Consider the following 27,076-nt stretch of genomic DNA (forward strand, 5'->3'; position numbering starts at 1 on the left):
CTTGAAGTTGGTAGTAAAGGTGGAAAGTATGGACCAATTTGCAATTTATTTGGAAATAAAGACCAAGTTACATTTCTTCTCAATCTGGATGGAATTAAATCATATTGATATAATTTTCCAAATAACCTGCTGAGAGAAGTTAAAAAAACTTGGCCTCCGGTGAATGGGACTTTAGAAAGAAAATGTCTGCTGTAAGCTATCACGTGACTAAATCTCCAAGGAGTCCAATTATCACACACATGCACACGTATGTGTGTACATTCAGCTATTCATGTTTAAAGCTATATATAAATATAGATTAGATAGATACATAGGTAGGTATTATCTTATTTATAGTAAAAGCTTGAGGTGAGAACCAAATAATATTCTAAGAAGCTGTACTTGGATCTTCAAGTAAAGGCTGATAGCCTTATCAAAGCTGCCAGAATATGAGCTATGTTTATCAAATCCAAAGTTTGCATTAATATTGTGAATACTAATAACGATTTGATCTAAAGTTGAAAAACCGCAATTATTTATTTATTTTTTTGTTTTTTAGAAAGTTTTACATTTATTTATTTTTGAGAGAGACAGAGCACAGGTGGGGGAAGGGCAGAAAGAGACAGAGAATCCAAAGTAGGCTCTAGGCTCCCAGCTGTCAGCACAGAGCCCGACGCGGGGCTCGAACTCACAAACTGTGAGATCATGACCTGAGCTGAAGTCGGTGCTCAACCGACTGAGCCACCCAGGCACCCCTGAAAAACCTCAATTATTAATCATTAGCACTAAGTGATGCTGAGGAATAAGTGGAAACTTTAATGCCGGTCACAGTGTCCTGTGACCTTGTTGAAAAACAGTTTTCCTCAATATTTGAGGAAATTTGAAAGTTGGATTAAATGATCCTCAAGGACTTTCCCAGCTCTGTTTATGATGATAAAAACTCCCTTAAGCGAAAATGCAGATAATGAAACAGAAATTGACCATACTTTTAACTAAACCTCTTAATAGCATCTTTTGATATTATGCTCTTTTAAATGCAACATTGTATTAACAAACCTTTATAGAAAAGGCAAACAAAAGACAACTCCGTTTTCCAAGCACAGAGAAAATTACGTACCACAGTTGAACTCCTCCACGGTTACGGAAGCAATGGAGCGTCCCTGGAGCCTTCTGGGATATTGACATGTAGCAGCAGCCTGAGTTTGGCCATTCCGGGCATAGCCTTGCATAAGTTCCCCCAGCCACATTAAGTCACAGTCACAAACTAGGGCATTGGAATCCAGACGCCTAGGCATGCAGGCAAGAATTACAACTGTTGAGTGACTATTAATGTTGTTTGCATCTTCTGAATTAAAATCTTTAATGGCCTCCAATTTACCTCCTTAGTCACATTTTTGACTCCAGGATTCGTCGGTACCTATCAACAGACTACAACACATGCTTACCTGTAAGTTTACCTTAATAACTACAGGATCAAATGAATGCTTACTTGTCTTAGAGAAGGCTCAGAGTTGAAACTATACATAGTGAAATGTTACAGATCTTTTAAATGTTAAGAACAGAGAATTTACACTTGGTAGTATACTTTTTTTTTTTTTAACTTTTTCACAGAGGTTACTTACAAGAAAGAGTAGAGGCTTTATTACCCAAACGAGGCCTATAAACGTGCTGTGTCTGATTTGGGCAGCTGCCTCAGATGACTGGCTCTTTTCTCTTGCAAACCACCTTGACATCAGTATGGATAGGCCTGTGTTCTCTTGTGTCTTCAATTTTCCCAAAGGACAGAGGCAGGCCTTCTTAAAATTTCTTTGTGTGTGTGTGCGTTAAAAGGCCTGGCTATCACTGGAAATGATGCCATCTTACAAAGGCCCACATCTGGGAGTGTCTCTGGCAGACCGGATGGGTAGGCCCTTCACATTTTTTTTTGTGGTATTTCCTAATCTAGGCCCACAAGTTGTTCACTTTCGCTAAGTTTTACTACGTTTTCCAAATCCCTTCCAGCACGTTTTTTTTTTCTCATGAAATAAAATTGATAGATAACCAAAGAGATTGATGGTGTGTACCTCCATTCTTTCCAAAAGATGTGTAGCAAAAGGGTACACAAAGTGATAAATTATCTCTTTCATCCATCCGAAGGGTGAAAGGGCAGCATTAGTTAAATGAAATCCACAAGTCTGTCTATAGCGGTAATGAGGTCACACTCTGCACAAGGGAATTCAAGGGATGAAATGATAATATGAATATATTTATGATGGGGATGTTATGTTGTCCAAATTTTATTGTCATAAGTAATGCTTTATGTGATTTTTAAGAATTTAAAAATGCTATATTTTTTAATAATTGTATAAAATGTCCTTTAAAATCATTTGGGAAACAAAGGAATTTAAAGGATTAATTTGCATATAAAATTAAAAATCACCTAGCAATTTTAACTTAGGAATCTGTATTAGTAGTAAGTTACTGGGAATAGTAAGCTAAAAGTAAAAAAAAAAAAAATCATGTTCTTCTCTAGATTTGGAATTTATAATTCGAGAAAATTGTACATTTTTTAATAAATTTAAGAAAGATTGTCTGATAATTTCGTGAAGTGTATTGTAGATGCTTCGTTCATAAGATTGTTATATTGTACTCGAACTGTATTACACTGAAAACTAGCTATATTTAGCAGCATTAAATAGTTAAAATTAAGGGGAAAAATCTCACATTCATTAAAAGGTTACTGAATGGTATGGATTTTATTTGCTGAATGCTTCTATCAAGATTTCACACTAAACAGAGAAAATAAAGCCATAACTGAAACGGAGAATACTTTCAGCCTTGTCCAGAGTGATGTATAAGACGTAACACTTGACTGGTACTTGTTCAGCAAGGTATTGGGTTCAGTGTCCTTGGCTGTCCCTTGTCACTGACTGATTTACTGAACCAGCTACTTTGCTAAAAAACTGATCTATTTCAACATGAAGGAGCCCAAAGTTCATTCTGATTTATGTTTTGAGTTTAATGTCTGGTAATTTTATCAAAAGCAGTTTGTTGTTACATATTAAGGTGTAAATTCTCACTTTAGTATCACCATGAGATTCCTGAGTTGAACCAAAGCCAGGACATCAACAACTCTCTTGGGACCCAACATTCTTAAATGTTCCATTTCCCTGATGTCATCATTGCTTACATAACAACCCTCCGTTAATCAGTGATCCACTCTTTCCCATATGTATCCTCATGCCTGTGTGTTTTAACAACACTAGAGCATAAGATTTCATTTCTTCTTTTTATGACCACTGACTTCAATTAAAATATTCATCCATAGCAGGGGATACAAACCATGAATAAAACAACTATAGGTTATTCTTTTTTCACTTGCCACTTAAACTCCTTTATATTTGAGGGGTGCCTGGGTGGCTCAGTTGCTTGAATGTCCGACCTCAGCTCAGGTCATGATCTCGCAGCTCGTGAGTTTGAGCCTCTCATCGGGCTCTGTGCTGACAGCTCAGAGCCTGGAGCCTGCTTCAGATTCTGTGTCTCTTTCTCTCTCTGCCCTTCCCCTGCTCATGCTCTGTCTTTCTCTCAAAAATAAATAAACATTAAAAAAAAAAAACCTCCTTTATATTTGAAAAAACATATAGTACTAGAATTTTTATGGTAGTGAAAAAACATATAGTACTGTATTTTTGCACAAAAATCCATTTGGGGAGGCTTTACAAGCTGAGTGTTTCCAAATTTATACTGAGAAAGCACTACTTAAAACATAGCCTATCATTTAAAGCCATAAATTTTGAAAAATAAAACACTAGATAATACTAGATAAAACACTATTTTATCAATAATAAAAGTGAGTTGTCTTAATCTTTATTAGCCCATACTTATTAGTAATACACTTAAAATCACTGCCATTTCACTGTCCTCTATTTTGAAGTTTCTCTTACATCAAATATCACACCCGATATGCTAAATCAAAGACAACTTCTCTTTGATCGCATTCAGTCAAGAATCACAACAGTAAAATAATTACCCACTTGGGTCTGTTCACTGCTCAATGGGCAATTTGAAAGGGAATAAAAAAGCACAGGGTAAGTTCAAATACAAATCTTTCTATTTGAAAATACAGTAATATATCACTTGCGCTTACATAATCCCTTTCACATAAAGATCCAAAAGCACTTTTTAAAAAGAATTTCCTTAACTTTCTCAGTACTCTTGGAAGGAACGTGGTTGTCATGAGTTAGAAATGATATGGAACGGACGGGGAAACCATTAGCCGGTGTCCCCTACGGCTCCCAGTGCTGATAGGGCACATGTGAGCCACACAGGTTTCTCGGACTCCCAGATGCGACCAATGCAGTGACACTCTTTCAATTGTTGAGAGACTTCACTGTTGAAGATGGAATCTATTTGATGGTACACATAGCTTATTTAACTAGCCTTCAGTTACTTTCTTGTATTCTGATTTTCATGTATAAATTAGAGCCTGGATAGGCACAGGTTTGAGGATTTGGAATAACAGGTACCAGGGCTCACCATCTCAGCCTGACCAAGATCTCATGAACCCTGGAAGAGTTGACTCAGATCGTCTGTATGTCAGTTTACCATGACCAGAAGGGACCAGTGCACCATCCATCTATGAACACAACATCAACACAACATACAACGTGGATGGAACTGGAAGCTATTGTGCTGAGTGAAATAAGTCGGTCACAGAAAGACAGATATCGTATGTTTTCACTCATACGTGGATCTTCAGAAACTTAACAGAAGACCACGGGGGAAAGGATAGGGGAAAAAATTGTCTCAAACAGAGAGGGAGGGAGGCAAACTATAAGAGGCTCTTAAATACAGAGAACAAACTGAGGGTTGATGGGTGGGGGAGGGGAAAATGGGTGATGGGCATTGAGGAGGGCACTTGTGGGGATGAGCACTGGGTGTTGTATAGAAGCCAATTTGACAATAAATTATATTAAATAAATAAATAAAAGTGGCTTAAAACATTCGAAATAAAGATAGTGCATGCATAGAATATACACAACGGCACATCACTCTAAAATAAGGTCTGCCTCTGCTTCCTGATTAGTATTTGCTTCTCTGTGTGCGTTCCAGCAATGGAGAGAATGCGTTTCATTAAATGTGAGAGGTTAGAACAAAAAAGCCGCTACTAAAATTTAACAAGAAAGAATAGCACAAAGAGATTAGGGGAAAAAACATTAGGGGATTTAGCATTTCAAGACTTTCTGAGAGTCTTAGAAGTCAAGAATGATACCCAGGTAGAAATCTATGTAGAAAAGAAACATTTAATGGGAATTATAACCGCAAATATACAAAGACAGTGACTCTAACCACACATGGTATAACAAATCCAACAAGAAAAGGAAGAAGGCAAGTAAAAAACATATTCCTCCCACTACCAGAATAAAGCATCCTATTGCCTTGTTGCAAAATATCTTGGTATTTTTCACTTTCCAGATATGACTCAAAACCAAGAATGTGGAAAACAACAACATCCCACTATACATCAATCGGAATGGCCCAAATCCAGGACCCTGACAACACTGAATGCCGGTGACCTCTCACTGCCAGTGGGACCACATTGGTACAGCCAGTTCAGAAGACAGCCAGGCAATTTCTCAAAAACCAGATATACTTTTGCCATAAGATCCAGGACCCGTGCTCCTTTGTATGTATCCAAAGCACATGCAGCTTATGTCCACTCAGACCCTACACGTGGATATTTCTAGCAGCTTTATTTCTAATGGCCAAAACTTGAAAGCAAACACATGTCTGTCAGCAGGTGAAGGCAGAAATAAACTGTGGTACAACCAGACGATGGACTAGTTAGTATTCTAGACTAAAAAGAAATTCTCTGTTGAGCCATGAAAAGACATGTAGGCATCTGAAGTGCCTATTACTAAATGAAAGAACCTCATCCGAAAAGGCTGCATGCTGTAAGATTTCAGTCATATGACATTCAAGAAAAGATGAAACTATGGAGCCGGCTGCGGGCACGAGGGGATGAACAGAGGAGCACAGAGGACTTTTAGGGCCGTGAAAATATTCCATACGACGTTCCATATGCTATATGTCGTTACACATTCATTTGACCCCATACAATGTGCAATACCAAGGGTGAGCCCTAAGATGTGCTACGGACTTTGGGTGATCCCGACGTGTGGATTTTAAGAGCTATTCTACTTTGGTGGGGGATGAGAGCGGCGGAGGCTGTGTGTGGGGACAGAGGGTACGTGGGAAGTCTCACTACTTTCTGCGCACCTGAAACTGCTCTAGAAGACAAAGTCTATTACGACAGCAAATGAGAATCCACGCGCGTACTTTTCCAAACGGCTCAGTGCAACCAGCTCTGAGAAGTAAGATTCTGGCAGGTGAAGAGAATCACCAAGCAAGGCTTTGGTGGGTTTGAGCACAAAGAGCACAGCCCGAGGAGAAAAGACAGGGGAGGCAGCATCTACGCTGAGAACTGCCATGACAGAAAACAGAGCACGAACGCCCGAAACAATGGACTGGGGCTGGATGGACCTTCCTCCTGATGATTCGTGATCCTTGAAACACGGCGATTCCAAGTATGATTTCCAGGCACCAAGTACAACACACATTTCTCTCCCTCGGTGTTCTGATACCTACTTAAATCTTCACCTTCCCTTGCCTGTCAACCTGGACCTGGGCACATCACACCAGAAAGACAACAGCAACAACGTGGCCCCCAAGACGGCTGAGAGAGAAACCTCTGTGAGTCTGCCCCCGTGTCCCCTCCAACTGGCACCGGGAAGCGGGACATTTGATCTTTATCTGATAACTGGAACTCACCCAGGGGAAAAATAACAACCAGAAATCCATCAACGATGCAGAAGTATACCCAGAGAGCAGGGTGCAGAGACAGATCAGGGTAAAGGCAAGTGATTCACAGAGGCAGACGGAAAAGCGAGGCAGCTGGAGACTAAAACAGGATTGGGGTGTTCGCTCTGAATTGTTTAGTGTCGGAAGAAATGAACTGTACCTGTAACCATCGGTGCAACGAGGCCCAGCTTGTGAAGTCTGGCCAGAGGAGTGAGACTTTCTTTGGAACTTCTCACATCTCTTTTTTAAATAAAAGCGAAAGGAAAAGGAAGTCTTGGGAGCCTTTAGATTTGACCAGCAAGGAAATTACTGAGAACCGAGGAAAGTTCTGTCTTCAGTATTCCTTTTGAATGTCACTTCTAAGGGAATACATGAAAAGCTCAGTAGACTATCTGTGTCCTCTATCGCTGTGCAGTTAACGAAACCGTTTTCTCTCGACCACGCTAGAATTGCAATGATCTTTCACAGCAGAAGGAGACAAAGGCAAATCATCGCTTGGGGTTTATTTATTTGGGGGGAAATCATATGGTTTCTGTGTTTGCATGCTTCCTTTCACTTACAGTCTCTTTAATGAATCCAGATGAGAAAAGCTCCCGGCCGGAATTTTCGATAATTTGTTATTATGCAAAAACCTGAAAAACAAAGGGTAACTTTTAATCGCAGCACAGTAAGGACGATTTAGGAGACTTTTTCAAAAAGTCTAACTGACTCCATAGTACATTTTCAAAAATATTTCAGTGAGGAAAGGCAAATAGGCAAGCATCGTTTTAAAGACTTACATGCACGTTTCTACCACTATACTGGTATTTTCTCATCCGTGTTCTTTTTTTGTCTTTTAATTTTTTGTTTTAGTTAGAGATTACAAGTGCTAAAGAGAAAACCACAAAAGGAAGTCTTTAAACACACAGGAAATCAACATAGAGAATGTTTTCATCAAAACAAATGGCACAGTAGTGTATGTATGACTGCAGGGGGCCGCAAGCAAACCATGATTGACCGGATCCTGCGGTTTAGCTAAACTCCAGTTCCACTGGGTGCCGCTTGGTCCGTGGCTCAGCCAACCATTTGCCTGTTCCCTTTCAAATCCATGGCCACAGCCCGCGAAGATCACAGAAGAAGCTCGTCCCCAGGCTCTTTTGACCCTGGCTTCCTCTTCCCAGTTAGGTTCCATCACCAGAGGTAATGGATAGAGGCAATGGAGGAGGCCCATGCCACAGGATTTCTACCTCTCCTTTCACCTGGTCAGTCCAGCACTGGTCTGGGCTCCCTGAGAGCACGGCCCGGCCATACCACCTCCCTGCACTGTGACGAGAGAGATTAGGGCCAGCAGATGACAGCTGGGCTCCCATTCTCACTAGCACCACTGAAAGCATATTCAACCAAGGGCATGTGTATGAAAAGAAGACAAAACAATAATCTGCAAAACAGAGGAAAGCTCCATGCCATTTCTTTCTTTTCTTTCTTTTAGAGAGAAAGAGAGAGTGACAGGTAGAGGGAGATGGAGAGAAAGAGAAGTGTGGAGTCCAATGCAAGACTTGATCACATGAGCCTGAGATCATGACCTGAGCTGAAATCAAGAGTCAGACACTCAACCGACTGAGCCACCCAGGCATCCCTTCATGCCATTTATTTCTGAAGACTGTAGGAAATGGGCACAAATAATTGAATAATATGTAGAAAGTGTTAACAATTGGCTACATCCAGCCTCCCTCTGAGTCCCACTTCATGACCAGTGCTCCTATCTCAAAATTTAATAGGGTCATCTGACCATGTTTTCCTAGCAATGTATGTTTTTGGCTTAATTTTAATTATCTATTAGGGATTAAGGTAACAGGGAGTCAGAAGGAGCACAATGTTTTTATGGTTTTGGAAATTTGAAGCACATCTGAATAGATAGAAATTTTTTCCTGATCCTTACTATTTTAGTTCCTTATACTCATCATCCTCTGCCCCACCCAATTCACCAAACTAAGAAGCAATGACTAGAGAAGAAATAGTAAACAGGTTAGGACGGGTGTACGGATGGAAGTCACAGAGTAATTCTAAATCCCCACAAGCCCTAATCCATTTTCATATCTCAGGGGATATTGGAATAGAATTTCATAATGGAGAAAAAGCTTGTAGTACATTTCAGCTGAACCTTGGGGAAAGCCAAATAATTTGGACAACTTATTCGTGTGTGTGTGTGTGTGTGTGTGTGTGTGTGTTTGCTGGACTACAAGCTTATTTGACTATTTATAACTAGCATAGTGCGTTGTGATAACAACAGTAAAAAGGCTGCTGATTATTCTCTTAACGTATTTAAAAGGCTGCAAATTGCATCAATAATCAGAGATCGAAAGATGTTATCTATTTTCCAAGCCAAGTAGACCAGAATTAATTGTGGAACAGGCAAATCAAATCAAGAAAAAAGAATAACATTTCCACCACCACAGATTTGGAAGCAAGGTATGTAAATATTGAAAAATCATTGTCAACAATTTTCCTTAATTTTGGACAGTGATGAAAATGTCCAAATTGCTGTCATTTCAACATTAGTTGATGTCTTACATATTACTGGGCTTCCCGAATCAGGTGTTATCACCACTTGTTATTTCTGTAACTATTTGTTCCTTTGTCTATAAAATGGGGCTACTATTATTATAATTACTGTTATTAGATAATTCCTAGACTACTATGTCAGTGACGGTACTAAAACAGAAGCACTATTTCAGCAGTCCTGTTTAGCAGGGGTGCGACAATGCATGCCTGTGCCGCCTTCTCTTTCTTCTTTCCAACTTCCCTGAAGTCAATCTTCAAAATGCCTTTGCAGATGATGTGTTGAGTTCTGCTTGTGGAAGTATCACTTTGACTGCTTTAGTCCCAACAAGTCCTAAAAAGCACCTCTTCCTGTATTGGAAAGTTTGTCTAATTATTTGCCGCTGATGTTTTCTGTTAAAGACACTTGATTAAAAACATGAGCAGTATCCATTGGACTGGAATTGATACAAAGACTGATCTCTTTGCTGTGACAGAAATATACATGCTATCAAACAAGCCAAGCCATGAATGAGGGTTTTTTTCAACATTAATGTTCTGAGGAGAGAAAAGTGTATCTTCTGCCTGAAATTTATGTTAGCGTTTAAAGATATATCCACTGGAAATCCAAGAGCCTTCTAAGAAGTAGAGAAAACCTCCTGTTCAGCTCCTAACACCTTGAGAAAGCTTCTTGAGAAAGCCTTGGCTTTAGTGAGCTGCATGCCTGAGAAAGAAGACATTTTTCCAGGCAGGTTGACTCCATAAAGCATCTAGTGTGATGTTGTTTCAAACTGGTATTCTCCCCAAACCAATAAAACCAAATGTATGCTCAGTCACCGTGAATGTTCTTTATGGATACAGAATATCAAGGTTTTCTTCCTCTTGATCTCTTTTCCCCATTTTTTAAAGACAGATTCACTGAAGATTCCAAACAAAAAGCAGGCGAAATACAAACTATGGCTTGCTGAGGTCAGTATGAACATAAAAAATAAATACAAGGAGCCAGCTTTATGAAGAACGTCCGAGATCTCACCACTGTGCAATTGGCAAGTGGCACTGGGGAGAAACGGTATCATTCTTCCATAGCAACCGTGAATTATTAGACAAAAAGTCGGAATTCTGTACACTTCACCAGAGGCATGACTGCAATCTTCTGCCTGTGCATCAAGCTCTCAATTACCAGTTTAAATCCATGTGGCTTCACCAAATGCCTATAGAGTCTTTTGCTTGGTGATGTCATAATACATAGTTTATGGCTGTTTAAAGAGAAGTTGTATCTACTGGAGAAAAATCTAACTTTGGTAAAGGGCCAGGATTTTCAAAGTAATTCTCCTCTTCATAGAAAAGACGAAGACACAGGTCTTCACTGGTCTGCGTTGGCATCATGCCTCCACTGAAAAGAACGTTCCACACAAGTGGTAGGGGTTTCTATTTATGAATGCAACACATGGGGGCTTTTATCAAAGCCTATAAATAAAGAACTATTCTAGATTTCCTCTTGCTGCCGCTGCTGCTGAATGCACATTACTTGCGGACGTGTGGTTACAGGCAAAGTCAGGCTGAATTTGTTTAGAGTGAGAAATACCTTAATATGATCATTTAATTTTAACATTTAAAACATCATTTCAACAAATGCTTCAAAGTTATAGGCAGAAGAATGCCGACTCAAAATAGTGGGCTAGGCATACGAATTTGCCTCATTCTCTTTCACAACTCTACTGAAATAATAGCCCAGATGGCCAATACAATAAATAAATCCATACCAGTCAAGAGCACAGAATGTGAAAGGTCACCAACAGATAAGAGATTGTGGCAAAAAACGCTAAGGGGAAAAAATTACAGGACAGAAGAAAAGTAATGGATTTTGTGTGGAGGGGCAACTAAAGAGGGAAGCCTGTCCTCCCTCAGTCTAGTATTTGAGAAGCAGAAATCTGCCAAGGCGGAACTCACTGCTCACAGTTGGTAGAACAAGAAAGGGGTACAGAACGCTTTCCTACCCAGTTCCCTCTAGTCCGTTTCATTCCTTCAGCAAAACAAACACACAAATCCAAACAAGGCAATTTTATGCATTACAATTCCCGTACTTCCATATGCAGATAAGGTTAGAGTAATGGCATGGGAAAAGCAGTTGATTAGCTCTCTTTATTTTTCCATTTTAAGGGTCTATTTCCTGTATCCCTATGAAAGGGCATCCTTTTCAGAACCTACAAACTCCTAATTTCCAATTTTTTTCTCAATATATTTAACTCAAACAGATTCCTGATTCAGTGTAGCTCTGTCATTCTGCATTTTTTTATTTTTAAAAAAAATACCAGGGGCGCCTGGGTGGCGCAGTCGGTTGAGCGTCCGACTTCAGCCAGGTCACGATCTCGCGGTCCGTGAGTTCGAGCCCCGCGTCAGGCTCTCGGCTGATGGCTCGGAGCCTGGAGCCTGTTTCCGATTCTGTGTCTCCCTCTCTCTCTGCCCCTCCCCCGTTCATGCTCTGTCTCTCTCTGTCCCAAAAATAAATTTAAAACGTTGAAAAAAAAATAAAAAATAAAAAAAAAATTAAAAAATACCATATCTTCTACTAAAATCACAATCAATTTGGTACTATAAGGGACAGAAGAGATTAAGGGTTAGAGCATCTTCATCCGGTAAAAGACAACACAAGAGAAGGCTGTCCAAGTGTCCTCTGGGTTTGTTACTGTTATCGCATAAAGCTGTATTAAATATAACATTCATCTGGAAGCGTGTGCCCACCATGCTGCAAGCACGATGACTTCCCCAAAAGTGAATGCAGCTGTGTAGTTACCATCCAGGGAAAACAGAAAAACACAGAACTGTCAGGGCTGAAGAAGCCCCCTCCTGCTGTCCCCCATCGCTTCCTTCTCTCCAAAGATAACCACTGTCTAACTTCTAGCTACCATGCATGTTTCTGCTGTTTTTGAATTTCTTCTAAAAACAAAATCAGACTATGCGATTTTCGATGTTTGATTTTTTTTTGTTTGTTTCAGAACGCTTCTGAGACTCGTATGTGCTGTAGAGTCTCCTGGGTTACGAATACGCGACAATCTATTTCTCTTTTTGTTGTCGGGTGCTTGCGTCAGTTCTAGGGTGGAGGGGTTAGAAGCGATGCTGCCGTAAACATTCCAGAATGTGCCTCCTGGTGCACATCTGTTGTGTCTAGAAGCAGAAGTGGGACTGATCGATAGGTCACAGGGCCTGTGTATGGTTAACTGTGGTCAATTCTGCCTCAAGTTTTCAAAGTGGTTTTACCTCCTTCGCACAATGTTGCTCATCGCTTTTGCCCTATTTTTAATTGGGTGATTCATCTTTTCTCCATGGATTTCAAACTATAGAATGTCTCACAGTGACTGTATCTTAGAGCACAAAGGCGCAGGCCCTGCTTCTTAGGCTTACAACAAAATGTCCTGATCTCCCCGGCAGTCAACACGTTGTATAAAAAAAGAAGTAAAGCAGAAGCAAAGGACGTGGAAACAGTCAACACTTACAGTCTTTGTAAATTCACAAGGTCTCCAAAGGTCTCCGGCTGTAGCGTTTCTATTTGGTTGAAATGAATATAGCTGCAAGGCACAAAACAAGTTGGTTATTTCGCGTGCTGGTAAGTAAAATAAAATGAGAAATTAACAATAGCCTCGGCTGAAATTCAGCTCTGAAGCATTTCAAGTCCCCTCTGCTCTACAGTTTGGGTCCTAAAAACCGGACATTCCAACCGGGAACCAATAGGAAGCACATCCGGAAGCAGTATGTTACCCCTTTTCTTGGGTAGCGGTCTTGAATAGAAAGATGCTACGTGTTGGTGAAGTTCCTCCTCTACTCCTTAACATTTTTAAAGTGAAGCTAGAATAATAATTAAGATTGGAATCATAAGAAGACACGTGACAAGTGACCACATGCTTATTACATTTCAGGATAGAGGGAACGTTCCATTCTAGAGAGAACAAGGAACGACACACTGTATTGACACGAATATTTGAAATGAATTAATTATGCCAGAGGATATACAAAAAGTAATGTGTCTTTTTTAATCCCTTTAGAACTAGACCTTCTCCGTCCTTGGTACCCCTCTATGCAATCAACCCAGTGGATGTTTCCAAAGCGGCCATTTCAGAAAGGCGTCTCTCAGAGCGACAAAGCAGCGCAGCTGACGACAGAAAGGTTTCCCTTTCTCTCAGAAATTCTGTGAGGAAATGGAGAAACGAGCCTTCAAAGCAGAGGACTCCGCAAAGCAAGTCTTAGATCCACTGCTAAGGCCGCATGCTTCATTACTCACCTTGCACCCGACTCCTAACTGAAATATTCACCTTGCACTTGACTTCTCATTTAAATAGTCACCTTGCACCTGACTTCTAAACACGGCCTTTTCAAGTCGTCAAAACGAAACCAACAGCCGCGTACAGCAGTCTACAGTGAATTTCCTCCAGGAAAGCACGGCAAACACAAAAGTCACCACGAGAAAGGACACACCGAGTCTCACACTGAATGATGTCCTGACGGAAGAACACAATAAATTGCGCTTGACTTAGTCAACAGAAAGTGATGCGACTTGAAGGGAGGACACAGGAAGAGAAGCTTTGCATTTTGCATGTTTACACTTAAATAGATTTATTTGATCACAGTTGGAACTACTTTTGAACGAAGAAAAAAAGATTTTTAAGGAAAAGAGATGCCACTACGTCATTCCCAGGCTCCTTTCTTATAAAATCATTCTCATAGGATGAGCACTTCAGACAGCAGCGTAAAAGCATAATAATTACAACAGAATGAAAAGGTTCCAGTTGGAAAGGAATAATCCCTGCAGACTGTGCTGGGTCGGATCCGGGAGCCAACCCCCCACCCCGTGAAATTTGGCCTCTTGGCTGGTGGTCGCCATATTCCTTCCGAGGGTTCCACTAATTATAAAAGCTACAACAGTGACACCGTGCGACACAATTGCTTTAATGTTTGCATAAAACAGCCTTGTCTTTGTTCCTTTATGTGACACATACACACTCACACACCCACCACACGCTGCCCTCCCGAAAATCATGACTTCTGTAATTGGCCTAGCGCCCAGTGCCAGAGGTAGAGCCTAGGAGACTTCGAGAAGGAAGAGACGGGATCGGGTGTTGGGGGGGGGGGGGTAAGACCAGGTGTGGGAGGAAGGAGCGGGAGAGGAAGGAGCCTCGGGGACTGCAGTGAAGAATGATTTGGAAAGAGGTCTGTCACAGGACTTTTCTTTCAAGTAACGTGTATCGCGTGGTTGGGGTTCCTGCTCACTAACAGAGCGCAAACGGACGCTTCATAATGAATATGAATCAATGCTGATTAGGGCTTCCGATTTAGCATGAACTAAATAATAGCAATAGTAACAACACTAAACACTTACTGTTCTACGTACTTTACGTGCATCTGGTCATTTTAAATCCTCGCAGCTACACGGAGATGAGTTCTATGAATACCCCCATTATTTAAATGGGAAAAATGAGGTACAGAGACGGTAAGGTAATTACTCAATTTCACACAGCTTGGAATTGCTGGGACCGCGGTTTGGTTTAGGCACAGGTTTCTCTTCTCACACGGGCCCAACAGCCTGTCTGGTCGCCAAGGGAACAGCTGCACCCAGATCAGCAGACAGGCAGAGCACATACAGATGGCCTAGTGAGACCTGATTCACCCGGGTCAGGAGCAAAGCCTTTCGCAAGGAGGGAAATGTCTTCTCCACACGGAGAAGTCCCGAGCTCATCAGTAATAAGTCCAAGCCACACGTGGAGCGAAATCGTGCTCGCAAACACCCCCGGGGGCTACTCCTCAGCGTGCCTGGCTGCTGTTCCCACTACATGAGTGCCTTCCTCTCCTGGAAGGTGTCGAGATCTTAACTGAGGGAAAGTATCTCATTCCAGGTCCTGGCCCACCCTAACAAGTCACAGGGAAGGGGGCCCCAAGCCCAGGTCTGTCCTTTGGCCACCTGAATGCCAACTTGAAGATTCTGAAAGTGAGTACTCCAGTTCATGAGTGAGCTAGGCCCTCATTTTTCTTCCTTCCTACTTTTTAAACTTCTCGTGAACAGTTTCCTTACTAGAATTTTCACCACATAAAAACTGGAGTTTAGCACAAACACTCTCCCTCGGCATCGTGGGTCAAACACGCGTCCCAGAGCTCGCACAGGAACGCGGGTAACGACAAAGAAGGGAACAAGAATGAACGAGGATGAACAGCCCTTTCTGTAGGGAGCCCTGAGCCAATTAAAATCAGGGCCAGGAGACAATCTAAAAGTTAAAATAACGTACAACATTCTGTTCAGTGCTGTAGCTACTGTGATGTGAAGGACTAATCTAGAATTACATTTTTTGTCAATAGATTTTGTGATTTGTATGCTGCAGTAATTAGAGTAATTGAAAAATACTGATTTTAACATTTAACTATTCTCTATTTTGCAACGTGTACTTAGTGATTCATAAGAAATGCATACTCTTTTCCAACATGCAAATACTGAGAACCTTCTAGCCACAGCCCTGTTTACTCCCCATTCAAGGAACACTTCCCCAAAATAAATCTCCCCAATTCTAGATTCATCCCGGGTCTCTTACAGGTCACATACTTTCTACTGAACTTCAATTTAATACACTATATAGTAGGATAAGCAACTAGTATTTGAATTCACTACTAATGAATGTGAAAACATGCACAAAAGTAGATTTTATTCCTAGCAGGGAAGTAAGACAGCCAAGAGAATTCTGTCTGATTGTGGCACAGATGTCTAAGGTTTTTGTCCATGTGATTCAACAAATTTCCTAACATAATTTTTTTTTCAAAAAACAATTTTTTTTTACTTTAACCCAATTCAAAGCAGTACAATGTTTTGTTAGGCTTAGTTGATTTATGCCATGGCTTTATCGCAGTCAGAGAAGTATTTAGGCTTGATTTTTACTCTCTACTCAACGTGATAACATAGCAAGTCTATCCTCCTTACAACCTCACTTTTCCTCGGCTGTTGAAAATTCTGACATTTTCAAGCACTTCTTGCAGGTAGATAAATGTGAATGATCACTTGAAGGGACCAGAATGTTGTTTTGAATCTTTCCAAGGAATTTAGACGCAGCGCGCACCTGGGCGGCTCAGTCAGTTGAGTGACCCGCTTCAGCTCAGGTCATGATCTCACGGTTTGTGGGTTTGAGCCCCGCATCGGGCTCTCCTCTGTCTGCACAGAGCCTGCTTTGGATCCTCTGTCCCCCTCTCTCTCTGCCCCTTCCCCACATGTGTGCGCTTGCTCTCTCTCTCTCTCTCTCTCTCAAAAATAAACATTAAAGGAAGGTTTTAAAAAGAAAAGAAATTTAGACACAAATAAGACACAAATTTAGACACAGACAATTACCACCATTGTCATTTCATGTTTATTCAAACACAGCCTCCCTAGATAATTTCATCGACATGCATGGCTCCAATTATCTCTATGGAAAAGGCTTCCAGATTATACCTCCAGCTGTACCTCTGAGATTTGGATTCAGACACCTAGTTTCTTATCTATCCTACGGGTGTCACAAACCCAGTACGTCTGCGGCCAAGGTTATAGTCGTCCTCCAACCCACCTGCTCTCCTGTGCGGTTGCCTGCACAGGAACCATCACATATCCGTGTGCAAAGTCAGAAAACTAGGATTGACCCTTCCTCCCTCATTCCCTATATCCTATACAAACTCCTCATTCTTTTGATTTTGCCTTCTAAGTATCTCTTGAATTTATCCCATCCCCTTTAACCGCTACACTAGACCAGGGCATGACCTTAGGTGCTGCAACACAGAAAGTATTCAACTCGTCTACCTACGTCTTTCTCCTCTCTTCCCTCTGGAAATACTTGCTAGAACTCTTAAATGTTTTCAATTTGTATGAGAATGAAGAGAAAGTTCTCTAACAGAGCCAAGCCCCTTCAGGATCTCACCTGAAAATTCTTTTCCATCTTTCCCTTTTACCCCGCTCTCCTTCACCACCTCAACCCCGGCACTCTTGCCTTCTCCCGGGCTCTCGTATTGGCCACGCTCCTGCCCACAAAGGTCTTCATGCAGTCTTCCCCTTCCTTTCCCTTCTCATTTTGCTTGAATTCCTACTCCGTGTTCGGATCCCAACTGTGTTATTTCCTCCAGTAAGCCTTCTCCGGGCTCCGTGTCAAATCCCCTCTTACAGGCTTTCATTGCCCTGCACGGTTGCAATTTTATACGAGTCTCAGTGAGTCTTTGATCATGTCTACCTTCCCTAACTGGACTCTAAGTTCCATGAAGACAGAGACCGTGCGGGGTTTAAGCTCATTTCCAACATTCCCAGTTTCCTAGCACAGGCTTAACAGATAGATAGATACTCACTATACAGTTGATCACTGAAAGAACAAATGACCAGCCAGTGGTTTCGCACAGCATTGACTTTGCAAAGGAGAGGCTAAGACCTTGAACTCTTAGTACATTCTAGGGTGTGTAAAACAAAAGATGGACCAGCTTAGGAACCGTAATGAAAACTTTCTGAGTTAATATTGGCCCAACATCCTGTAAGGGCACTGCATTTTCTCGAGGAAGAGCCATGACAAATTTTGACAGAGGCCTGACTTTTGTGAGGTCTGCAATCATGTATGTTTAATCGCATTTCCTAAAACCTTAAAGAATCATTAGGCACTAACAAACCTGGAGGACATCTAGCAGATTCCTGGGGCTTTCTGAATTCATCTCATTCCAAAGAGATGTTTTAGAATCACAATTTTCTGTGGGCAAGGACACCATACTTGACCGCTCTGAGTAAATATTTACTTACACAGCCAGCCCCAGGTATTAGCCCGCCCAAATGAGAACAAAAATCTTCCCAAGTTTTACGAAACATGCAGAGCAGAGCAAGAACATGTGGCCAGAGAATGACAACAAAAATAACAGAAATAATAGAGAAAGAGCGGTTCTCGGGGAGCGAAGTTGCTAGTTTTGATTTAGCTTTTAGTGTGAACTCACTGGGCCACATAAAAACAAATCCACTGTGCCATACCATCACCTTGGCAACCCCACTCTAACGTGAGAGCAGAGATGGAGAGGAGAACATTGTATTTATCTGTTTCTAACTGCACAGTCAAAAAGAATGGAAGTTCAGTGTTCCCAACCCTTTTGGAAAAAGTAGCTACCTCTTATTTCCTCAAAAGCCTTGAGTTCAGGAAGGGAAAAGGAGTGCTGCTGGGAGACAGAAGTTGCACATACGTGTGTGTGAGTCTGGGTGTGTCTGTGTATTTAATTTTGCACACGTCTATCTAAAACATAAGCTAAGGAGATAGGAGCGGGGAGCATAGGGCAAAGGAGATGTTTCAAATAAAGCCCTCAACAATCCTGCACCTAAGACAGACCTCAGAGAAGGCACACAGAGGTGAGGGCTGACTTGGAGATCTTCTGTGCCCTGCCTCCAGATGCACCAGAGAATTTTTGCCTGCTGGATGCACCACTGTGACTCCCAACTTTCCATGCGAATCAGATGAGACTGAAATACGCATTTTCTAGCTTCATTGCACAATAGCAAGTCAGAACGATCTGTTAGAACAATAAATTATTCATACAGTTTAGCAGTCAATTAAGCATTTGAACGGAGATCTTTATTTCAGAGCACAGTAAATTATTTTAACTGGTTTTAAAGACAAAAATTGACTGAATTACCATAATCCATTAGGTTCAAGAGAAAAGCTTTCTAGTATCTTATTTGCATGCTGTGCTGAAGTCAATAATAGTCTATTTTACCAAAATCTATTATACAAGGATTATATTTATTCTTAAACAGCTAAAACCAGTTGAAAATTTTACTGTACAAGCTAGATTCCTCAAAATGTTATTCCAATCCTAAATTAGAATACTTACGGAAAAAGTCATGTTTCGAAAACAGTTTAGGTATAGTCCAATTTCCAGTCTTTATTTCTTTTCTCCTGAACTAATAGCCCATCTAAACCAACCCTCTTCTTTCCAATCTACTATATTGGATTGTTTGATAGCTCTTACAGAAAAAAAGCGCTAATTACAACGGCCTCTTATTAGGGTCCCTAATATCTCTCCACTTTCCTCTGCTGGAATTCAAAGTGTCCCAAGATCTCGTGCCAACTTGTGACTCCCTTCCTCCCTCACAGGAGTCTAATCATCCTTTAACCAAATTTCAATTTCCCTGTGTCTGGATCTCCTTTTGTTTATTTATTTGTTTATGTATTTTTATTTCATTTTATTTTATTTTATTTTATTTTATTTTATTTTATTTTGAGAAGGAGAGAGGGAGCATGCACGCAGAGGAAGGGAAGAAGGAGAAGGGAGAGAATCTCAAGGAGGTTCCACACTCAGCTCAGCACAGAGGCGGACACGGGCTCAACCCCATGACCCTGGGATCAAGACCTGAACAGAAATCAAGAGTCAAAAGATCAACTGACTGACCCACCCAAGCACCTCTTGAATCTCCCTTTTGTTAAACCAGTGTCTGTGTTTAAAATGTTTTCTCATCCATTTAGGTGCAATTCAAATGGTAATGTCTCCACGATGACCATAATGATTGCTCATGTCAGAAATAACTTTACTTCTCTGCGATCCTTTAGCATATTAAAGCATGACTAAGCTTTCTTGAGTTCCTTTGTAGTGTAAGACAATATCCTTGACCTTCTCAGAGATTCCAGTCTGGTTAGAGGTAAAAGGTAAGAAATCGATGACCGTAGTTGAGTAGGATATGTATTATGATAATGAACACAAGGAATGCCATGGGCATAGGAAGAATCCAAATGAGATTTAAAGAGTTGCGCAGAGAACAGGATCCTTTAGCTAATTTTTACAGACAAGCTGTACTTACCTAGATGCAAAAGAAGAAAGGCAGTTTTAGGAAGCAAGAAGACAAGTATATGTGAAGCACAGAGGAGTGAAAGCACGAGGCTCTTCTCCAGAACAGAAGTAGTTGGACAGAGGCGTAAGTGCCTGCAGAAGTCTAGAAACTCAGCAAGGATGTTTGAACTTTATCCTGAAAGTAATCAGGACACATTATAAGATTTAAAGAAATGGAAATCCTTAGTGAAATGTTTATTTTAGAAACATTCTTCTGGTAGCAATGTGAACAAAAGACTGGAAGTTAGCTGGAGAGAGAGAGATAGGAACTAAAGCAGAAGTTTCCAATTCAGGGGAATATCTGGCGATCGGTGAAGATACATTTGTTTGTCACAGCTGGGGGAGGTGCTCCTTCAGGCATCCAATGGGAAGGGACCAGGGATGTCACTCCAAATCCTCAACACAGGACGGCCCCCACGACATTACCTGGCCCTTCCTGTCAACATTGCCGAGGTTGCAAAACGCTGAGCTGGAGACTGGTTTGGTTTTTATATTATTTTTTTACAATGTTATATTAGTTTCAGGTGCACAGTATAGTGATATAAACCTGGTGTTCTGTTGTTGTTGTTTAGGCAGGCTTCATGCCCATCGGGTAAAGCCCAAAGTGGGGCTCGAACTCATGACCCTGAAATAGATAAAGAAATGAGCTGAGGTCGAGAGTCAGATGCTTAACCAACTGAGCCGCCCGGGTGCCCCAAGCCTGGTTTGCTTTTTAAGCAGGAACAGTGGTGGTGACTTTGGGTGCTGTATGGAGCAGAGACTGAAGGACTGGAGAGTGGAAGAGACACTCCAGAGCCCGGGAAGAACAAAATGGTGGGAAGCAATTACAAGGGTGCCAGAGGAGAGGAGGAAAGAACTAAAAGAAGCAAGTTAAGGAAGACCCTGCAGAGGACGGAAGGGACTGGATGGTACCAATGCACAATTGGAAGGCGTCACTTTAAACAGGAGCTGAGAGAGTGACCCAGTGAACCAGGCTGGCACCAATTCATGACAGGATCCTGGTAGCCAGGAAAGCGAGGGAGACGTCTCTGAAATTTTGCCCTCAATTTTCTCCTTAACGTAAAAGGCAAGATCAACTCTGAAATGTCACAGAAATATACGAAATAAAGACAGAGGAGCACATTTTGAGTTGTCACTACAGCAAGCAAGGTTAAGTTCAGTACGGTTTTATCGTCACTGCTAGAGCTGGTGTTGAAATTTGATTTTTCAATGACATTTGAGCCCGTTGGTAACTCCCTCCTCCTCAGTGTACTTTCCACACTGGTGCCTCTTCTGCCAGAAGGGTCGCTCTTTCTCGATCCCTTTGCTGTTTCCTTCTCTCTTACCCAGCCTCCTGTGCGGGAGGCACAGGGCTCAGTCCCCAGGCTTCCCACTTTGCATCCACACTCAGTGCCAGCCAGTCCTGTGGCTGTGAACATTTTCTGCAGAACAGTGACACCCCAGCCGCACGGGAAGTCCAGACCACTCTCTCCCACTCCTGCCTCCAAGTCTCATTTGGCTGTCCAGTAGAGTTCTGACACTTACGTGCAAGTCTGCAACCCTGATTATCCCTCCATAACCGCCCCCCCCCACGGCCTCCTCCCTCCCAGCTGATGGCACTTCCTTCTTGTTGCTTGAGCCAAAAAATCTTGACAGCATCCTTGCCTTCTTTCTTCCTCCAATGTCCTACATCCAAGGGGTTACTTCCATAGACCCAGAATGCGCACCCATGTAAAACCTATACTCCTACAGAGGGCGGCAGGGGCACCACCCCCTCTGGCCTGTTTTATACCAAGGGCCTCGCGACTACTCCCCTGCCCACCCACACCCCCCCCCCACCCCCGGCCACAGTCTGTTGTTAACAGAGAGCTCAGAAGAAGGCAGGAAAAGGCAGAAGTCAGTCATCATTTTAAAACGTGTCGGACGAATCCCGCCACGTCTTTCTTCCAACCCCTGCAGGGTTCTTGCAGAACAAAAAGCAAATCGTTCACCATACAAAGCAAATCCGCTCCTGTGATCTGCCGCGTCCCATGCTGACGGAGCCTGTGTCTCTGCTCCAGCCACATCCCTCCCCAGTTGAAGTCTTGGCTCTCATGCACCTGCTGAGTGAGGCCCCCTCTGACCCTTCCTGTTTCAGACTGCAGCCACATTCCCACGTCCCTGGCTCTCCTAAGCACGCACCCTTTAAAATTGTTGCCATAGACTTACGTGATTCTATATGTTATTTATTATTGTGACTGCGTGTCTCTCCTGATAGGCTGTCTTCCCTGATAGATGTGTGCTTGTTTGAGTTACTAATCAAAAGGGTCAAGGGTAGGGAATTGATATCATCAGTGCTGTGATTTAGTGGCACGCTCTGGCCAAAGGCAATACAAGGGAACAGAATAAGAGGAAACCTGAGGCTCCCAGAGTGGTGTGGAAATGAAGAAATGAGCGTCTGGGACGAACTTGAGCAAGTGTAACGTGATGCAGGGAAAACCCGAGAGAAAACCCACCAGTCACCACAGGCCTTGCACGGGGACAGTGTGGTGCGATGAAAGACCGCAGGCTTTGGGCACAGGAGGCTGTAGTCACCTCCCTACGCGACCCCTTACTTTGTGACGTTGGGAAAATCACTAGCCTCCTCGTGACATGGAACAAATGACGCCTTGTTTCAAGGTGGCCGAGAACTGCAGTTCATATATAAAAATCACCTAGCATTTCCTGGAATGTGGCAGATATCCATGGCATTTGATTGGAATATAGGGCAAAGGAGGCAGAGAAAATCCGTAAGGTTTAGAACTTTAGACAGGGGCTTGGCATAGGGACTTTTTGGCCAAGGCCTACCACCCGTACTCCTGTCCTTCATACAACAGACATGACCAAGAGCCGATTGAGAAGCAGTTATTTGTATGTATATGTATATGTATATGTACATGTATATATGTATACATGTACACATGTACATGTATATATATATATGTATATGTATATGTACAAATATGTATGTATTGTTATATGTAGTCAACATTCTGTGACTCCCAGAGTTCTTTTGAAAAACTAGAATGGACAACTTGGTTTAGTGCTGAGGCCAAAGCAGGGCCTCCAACTGCCTGCTTCCAAATCAAAATCATAGGGTCCTCCTTCTCAAGCTCATCTTCAGAGATATCCCTAGGACTGGAGACCACTCTCCAAGGCCACTTCGCGACCGGGTTGCAGGCTAGCTGTAGAGAGAACAGAAAGAGCTGGGCTGGCCTGGCCATCACCACGGGTCATCACAGAGCAACTCTAAATTGCCAGCCCATGAAATTTGTTCTTCCTTTTTCTGTGGGGAGAGTGCAAGGGAAAGGAGAGGAACGCCCATAGTGGAGCAGGCAACACTCCCCTGTCAAGGATACAATACGCTTGAGAAGAAATGTTGGAGAAACACGAGAAGGGGAAAAAGTAAATGTCCCCTTCCCCAGCATACAGCATTTGTCATATTTCTTCCAAGCTCCGAACTCCAATGTCCCGTTACCTCACTAAGTTACTTGCTAAAATACTTACTTGAATTTAAACCCAAGGTAATAAGGACATGACCTCACATTTCCTTCATGTGCCATAATTTTATGGCATGGTCACAGTGGACAATATTCATCAGGTCAGATGGCTCCTTCTAAGATCATTTCCATAAAATCCCCTGAATGGGGTATTGCACACACTTCACACATCTACTAAAACTTTGAAAGCGGAAAAAGTATAGAGTATTTCAGATAAAAGCAGCATACTGGAGAAATTTCAGAGCTCATGCTGTGAAGAAAAGAAAGCAACAAAGTTAGAGGAAAGAAATAGGCTAAAGAGAAGTGCAAAGACTAAACCACCTGACTGTGAAGACAGAGGCAGAAATAAACTTGACAGAACATGTGCCATGGGACTTCTAAGGAAGACGGCATAGACAGGGGTCACTGGAAGGACCAAAACCACAAGGGAGGATATATTCCAGTACGTGCTTGTCCAGGCCGTTAAAGTGTAGATTTGTTTGTGAGAGTAGCATGTAAGAAGGAAGAGAGGTAGGACTAATTCTAAGGAGAAAAGGAATATCTTGGGAGGGTTTGTGCTTACACGACCTCACACATGACCCACCTTTCCCTCAGCCTCCAGAGTTTTCACACAAATGAAATCAATTTTCATGGAAGCATGAGGCATCTGGGACTTGTTCCAACATGGTGGACTGTAGCTAGCGGGGTGTTAAGGACCTGGATGCAAGAAGGAGATTAACAGGTGAGAGGTGAGGTAAAAGAGAGATTAATGCAGGCTAAAGCCCGACGTGGGATCCCAGCCAAGTGAGGCTGTGTGCCTCCAGACTGGTTCTTGGCTCTAAGGGTCAGATTAGTTGAAAAGACTCTGAAGACGGCAAGCAGTGAGGAAGCGCAAGAGGCCAGCCAGTCTTTGATTTGCTAGAGCCTGGGCCATCTGCCTTCTTCCTGGGTAGAAATCGCCTCAGAAACTGAGCCGAGATGGGCAAAGAATCAGAAAAGTCCTTAGTTCTGTTTGGGAGAGAGAATTTCCTCTACTCTTCAACGTCCTTCTAACTGGTCCTTCTAAGAATCAAATTAGCATGAGACGGATTAACAGGAGACAATCAAATTTAATAGCACGTGTGTGGGGAAGCCACACAGACACGGAAATTCCCAAGACAGACAACCCGATGCTTATGGGAGCTAGGGGGAGGGGAGGGGTCTGAGGATACCAAGGGGAGAAAGACCACCAGCCAGAAGGCAAAAGGAGGCGTTTGAAAAAACAAAGCGTGTCCTATTATATAGATAAGTTTCTTGGGTAAAGAGGAGTCTCTGTCAATAGTCCTCTTCCCGGTACAGGCAGGCAGTTGAGGGTGAGGTAAAGAGCTTCTGAATCCGCTGGGTTTGGAGTGCTTTTAACTCAAAATAGTTTTCAGGCCAAAGTGGCCCATCTTAGGGCAGCCTGCCTATAGTTCACCCAGCAGCATGACCTTACTGGCTGCTTGGCAGTAAGCATGGCATGGCATTTGACTACTATGTCAATAACAAAACTCTTCCAAAAGAAGCAGAAGGAAGCTATAATAAAAGTTACTCAAAAGCCAGTAAAGGTCATTACATGCAGTATGTTTCAAAATTTCCTGTAAATGCATCTGTTCACAAACATTTGAGACTACAACATTTTTACTTGAATGCATATATGCCCGTTGCCTTTTGTTTTAAATTGGCTGCAGAAGCTCACATTCACTTTTTATTTATTTTATTTTTAAAAATTTTTTTTTAACGTTTATTTATTTTTGAGACAGAGAGAGACAGAGCATGAACGGGGGAGGGGCAGAGAGAGAGGGAGACACAGAATCAGAAGCAGGCTCCAGGCTCTGAGCAGTCAGCCCAGAGCCCAACGTGGGGCTCGAACTCACGGACCACGAGATCGTGACCTGAGCCTAAGTCGGACGCTTAACCGACTGATCTACCCAGGCGCCCCTCAAATTCACTTTTTAAAGGCAAACCTTATAAAAGTTAGACTTAAGTTGGCTCCACAACATTCTTATCAACTTTAAAATTCCCTAATTCTCTAAATGTTCTAGGCTGGAATGCACTCTCAGTGGAACCCATAAATCCAATTTCCAGACATGGTTGATTGCCACCTGGGGATTTACACCTCAGAGAGAACTAGAAAGGTCATCGACCAAAGCTTCCCATAAATGAATATTGTTTTCTCTGTGCCCACAGCTATGGTTTTATTTTATATGTTATTTCTGGATTTAAGCCATATACGGATTACAGAAGGCTTGTCAAGCGTGAATAGACCAGTTTACAGTAATTGAAGAACACAGAGCTGTTTTTCTCACTGAGGAAGTTGGTCACTGCGAAGTCATGGGTATATTAGCATTGCACAAAGAATACATTGCTTCTATCTTGGTTGGAAGTGTAAGAAAGAAATGCATAGTAGATAAGCTTTTAACATACAAAAGGTAATGTGATAGGAAAAGGTATGAAGAGAAAATCATAATGATAGTTGTATGAAATAGTTAATGAATAGAATTGCAAAGAAGACTCAATTGTTCAATTGGCAAATGTGACATATTTCCAGAGTATAGTCCTCGTTCCTTTTTAAAGCCATTAATTTCATATTTTGTACAAAGTGTCAGATTTCTACACATGTAAGGAACATCACTGGATGAACATTTCCAAATGCAAACTTGAGACCCTAATAAGGAGATTGAGTACTATGTTGTGAAACTTCACATGACTTGGTCAGTGAAGCATTTATGGTATTTTGTAATACACCAATCTTCTAGGTTGTACCTTCCAACAGTACAATCTAAATTGTTTCTCATACACAGGACTGATAAAGGAAGATAACGTAAATCAACCTGGGTTGTTAGACCTCCAAAGATGCAATAATTCAAACAAAAGACATCGCCTTATATGTGTCCATTGTCCACATAGGCTGTGTCAGCCCAAGCTGAGCCCTGGCAGCTGTGTAAGACCCTCCACGTCTCTGTGGAGAATCTGAAAACCTAATAAGTACAGTCCTTGGAAAATGGAGAAAAATCATATCTCCACACTGATCTCAACCATTGCCCATTTTTTTGCTTTAAGTCATTGCTACTATGCAAAATTCCTCTTTTATAGCATACACTTTACAGAAGCATGCTTTGAGAAACACGGATCTGAGGCACTGTGTGTGACATTAGCTAAATAGACAAATACATGGCAAAAAAAATAAAGAAAATCTTTAGACCTGAAGTCACGTTAGCTGATGAAAGTGCTAGACTTCACTGTACAGGGATTTTAGAACATCAGTGTTGAAGCAGCACAGCCTGATCCCAGGTGAAGAGAGAAGGTGGTAGAGCTTCCAATGAAAAGCTTGCAGATATGGAAACATTTTTGTCATTGAGCTGCAGAATTCTAAAGGGCACAGTGGGAGAGAGTTTTGATGG

At 42.0% G+C, this 27,076-nt stretch overlaps 1 protein-coding gene across 1 annotated transcript in view; it reads right to left on the minus strand.

Annotated features, from left to right (window-relative positions):
- Positions 1–27,076, minus strand: part of PXDNL (peroxidasin like) — a 414,188-nt gene that overhangs the window by 121,160 nt on the left and 265,952 nt on the right. Inside the window, 3 exon segments of the mRNA XM_019428907.2 lie at positions 1,097–1,266; positions 7,380–7,451; positions 12,831–12,902. Of these exon segments, the coding sequence (XP_019284452.2) occupies positions 1,097–1,266; positions 7,380–7,451; positions 12,831–12,902 (314 nt within the window).

The sequence above is a fragment of the Panthera pardus genome, unplaced genomic scaffold (assembly GCF_024362965.1).
Source record: "Panthera pardus isolate Hobbes unplaced genomic scaffold, ASM2436296v1 HiC_scaffold_7, whole genome shotgun sequence".
Lineage (NCBI taxonomy): Eukaryota > Metazoa > Chordata > Mammalia > Carnivora > Felidae > Panthera > Panthera pardus.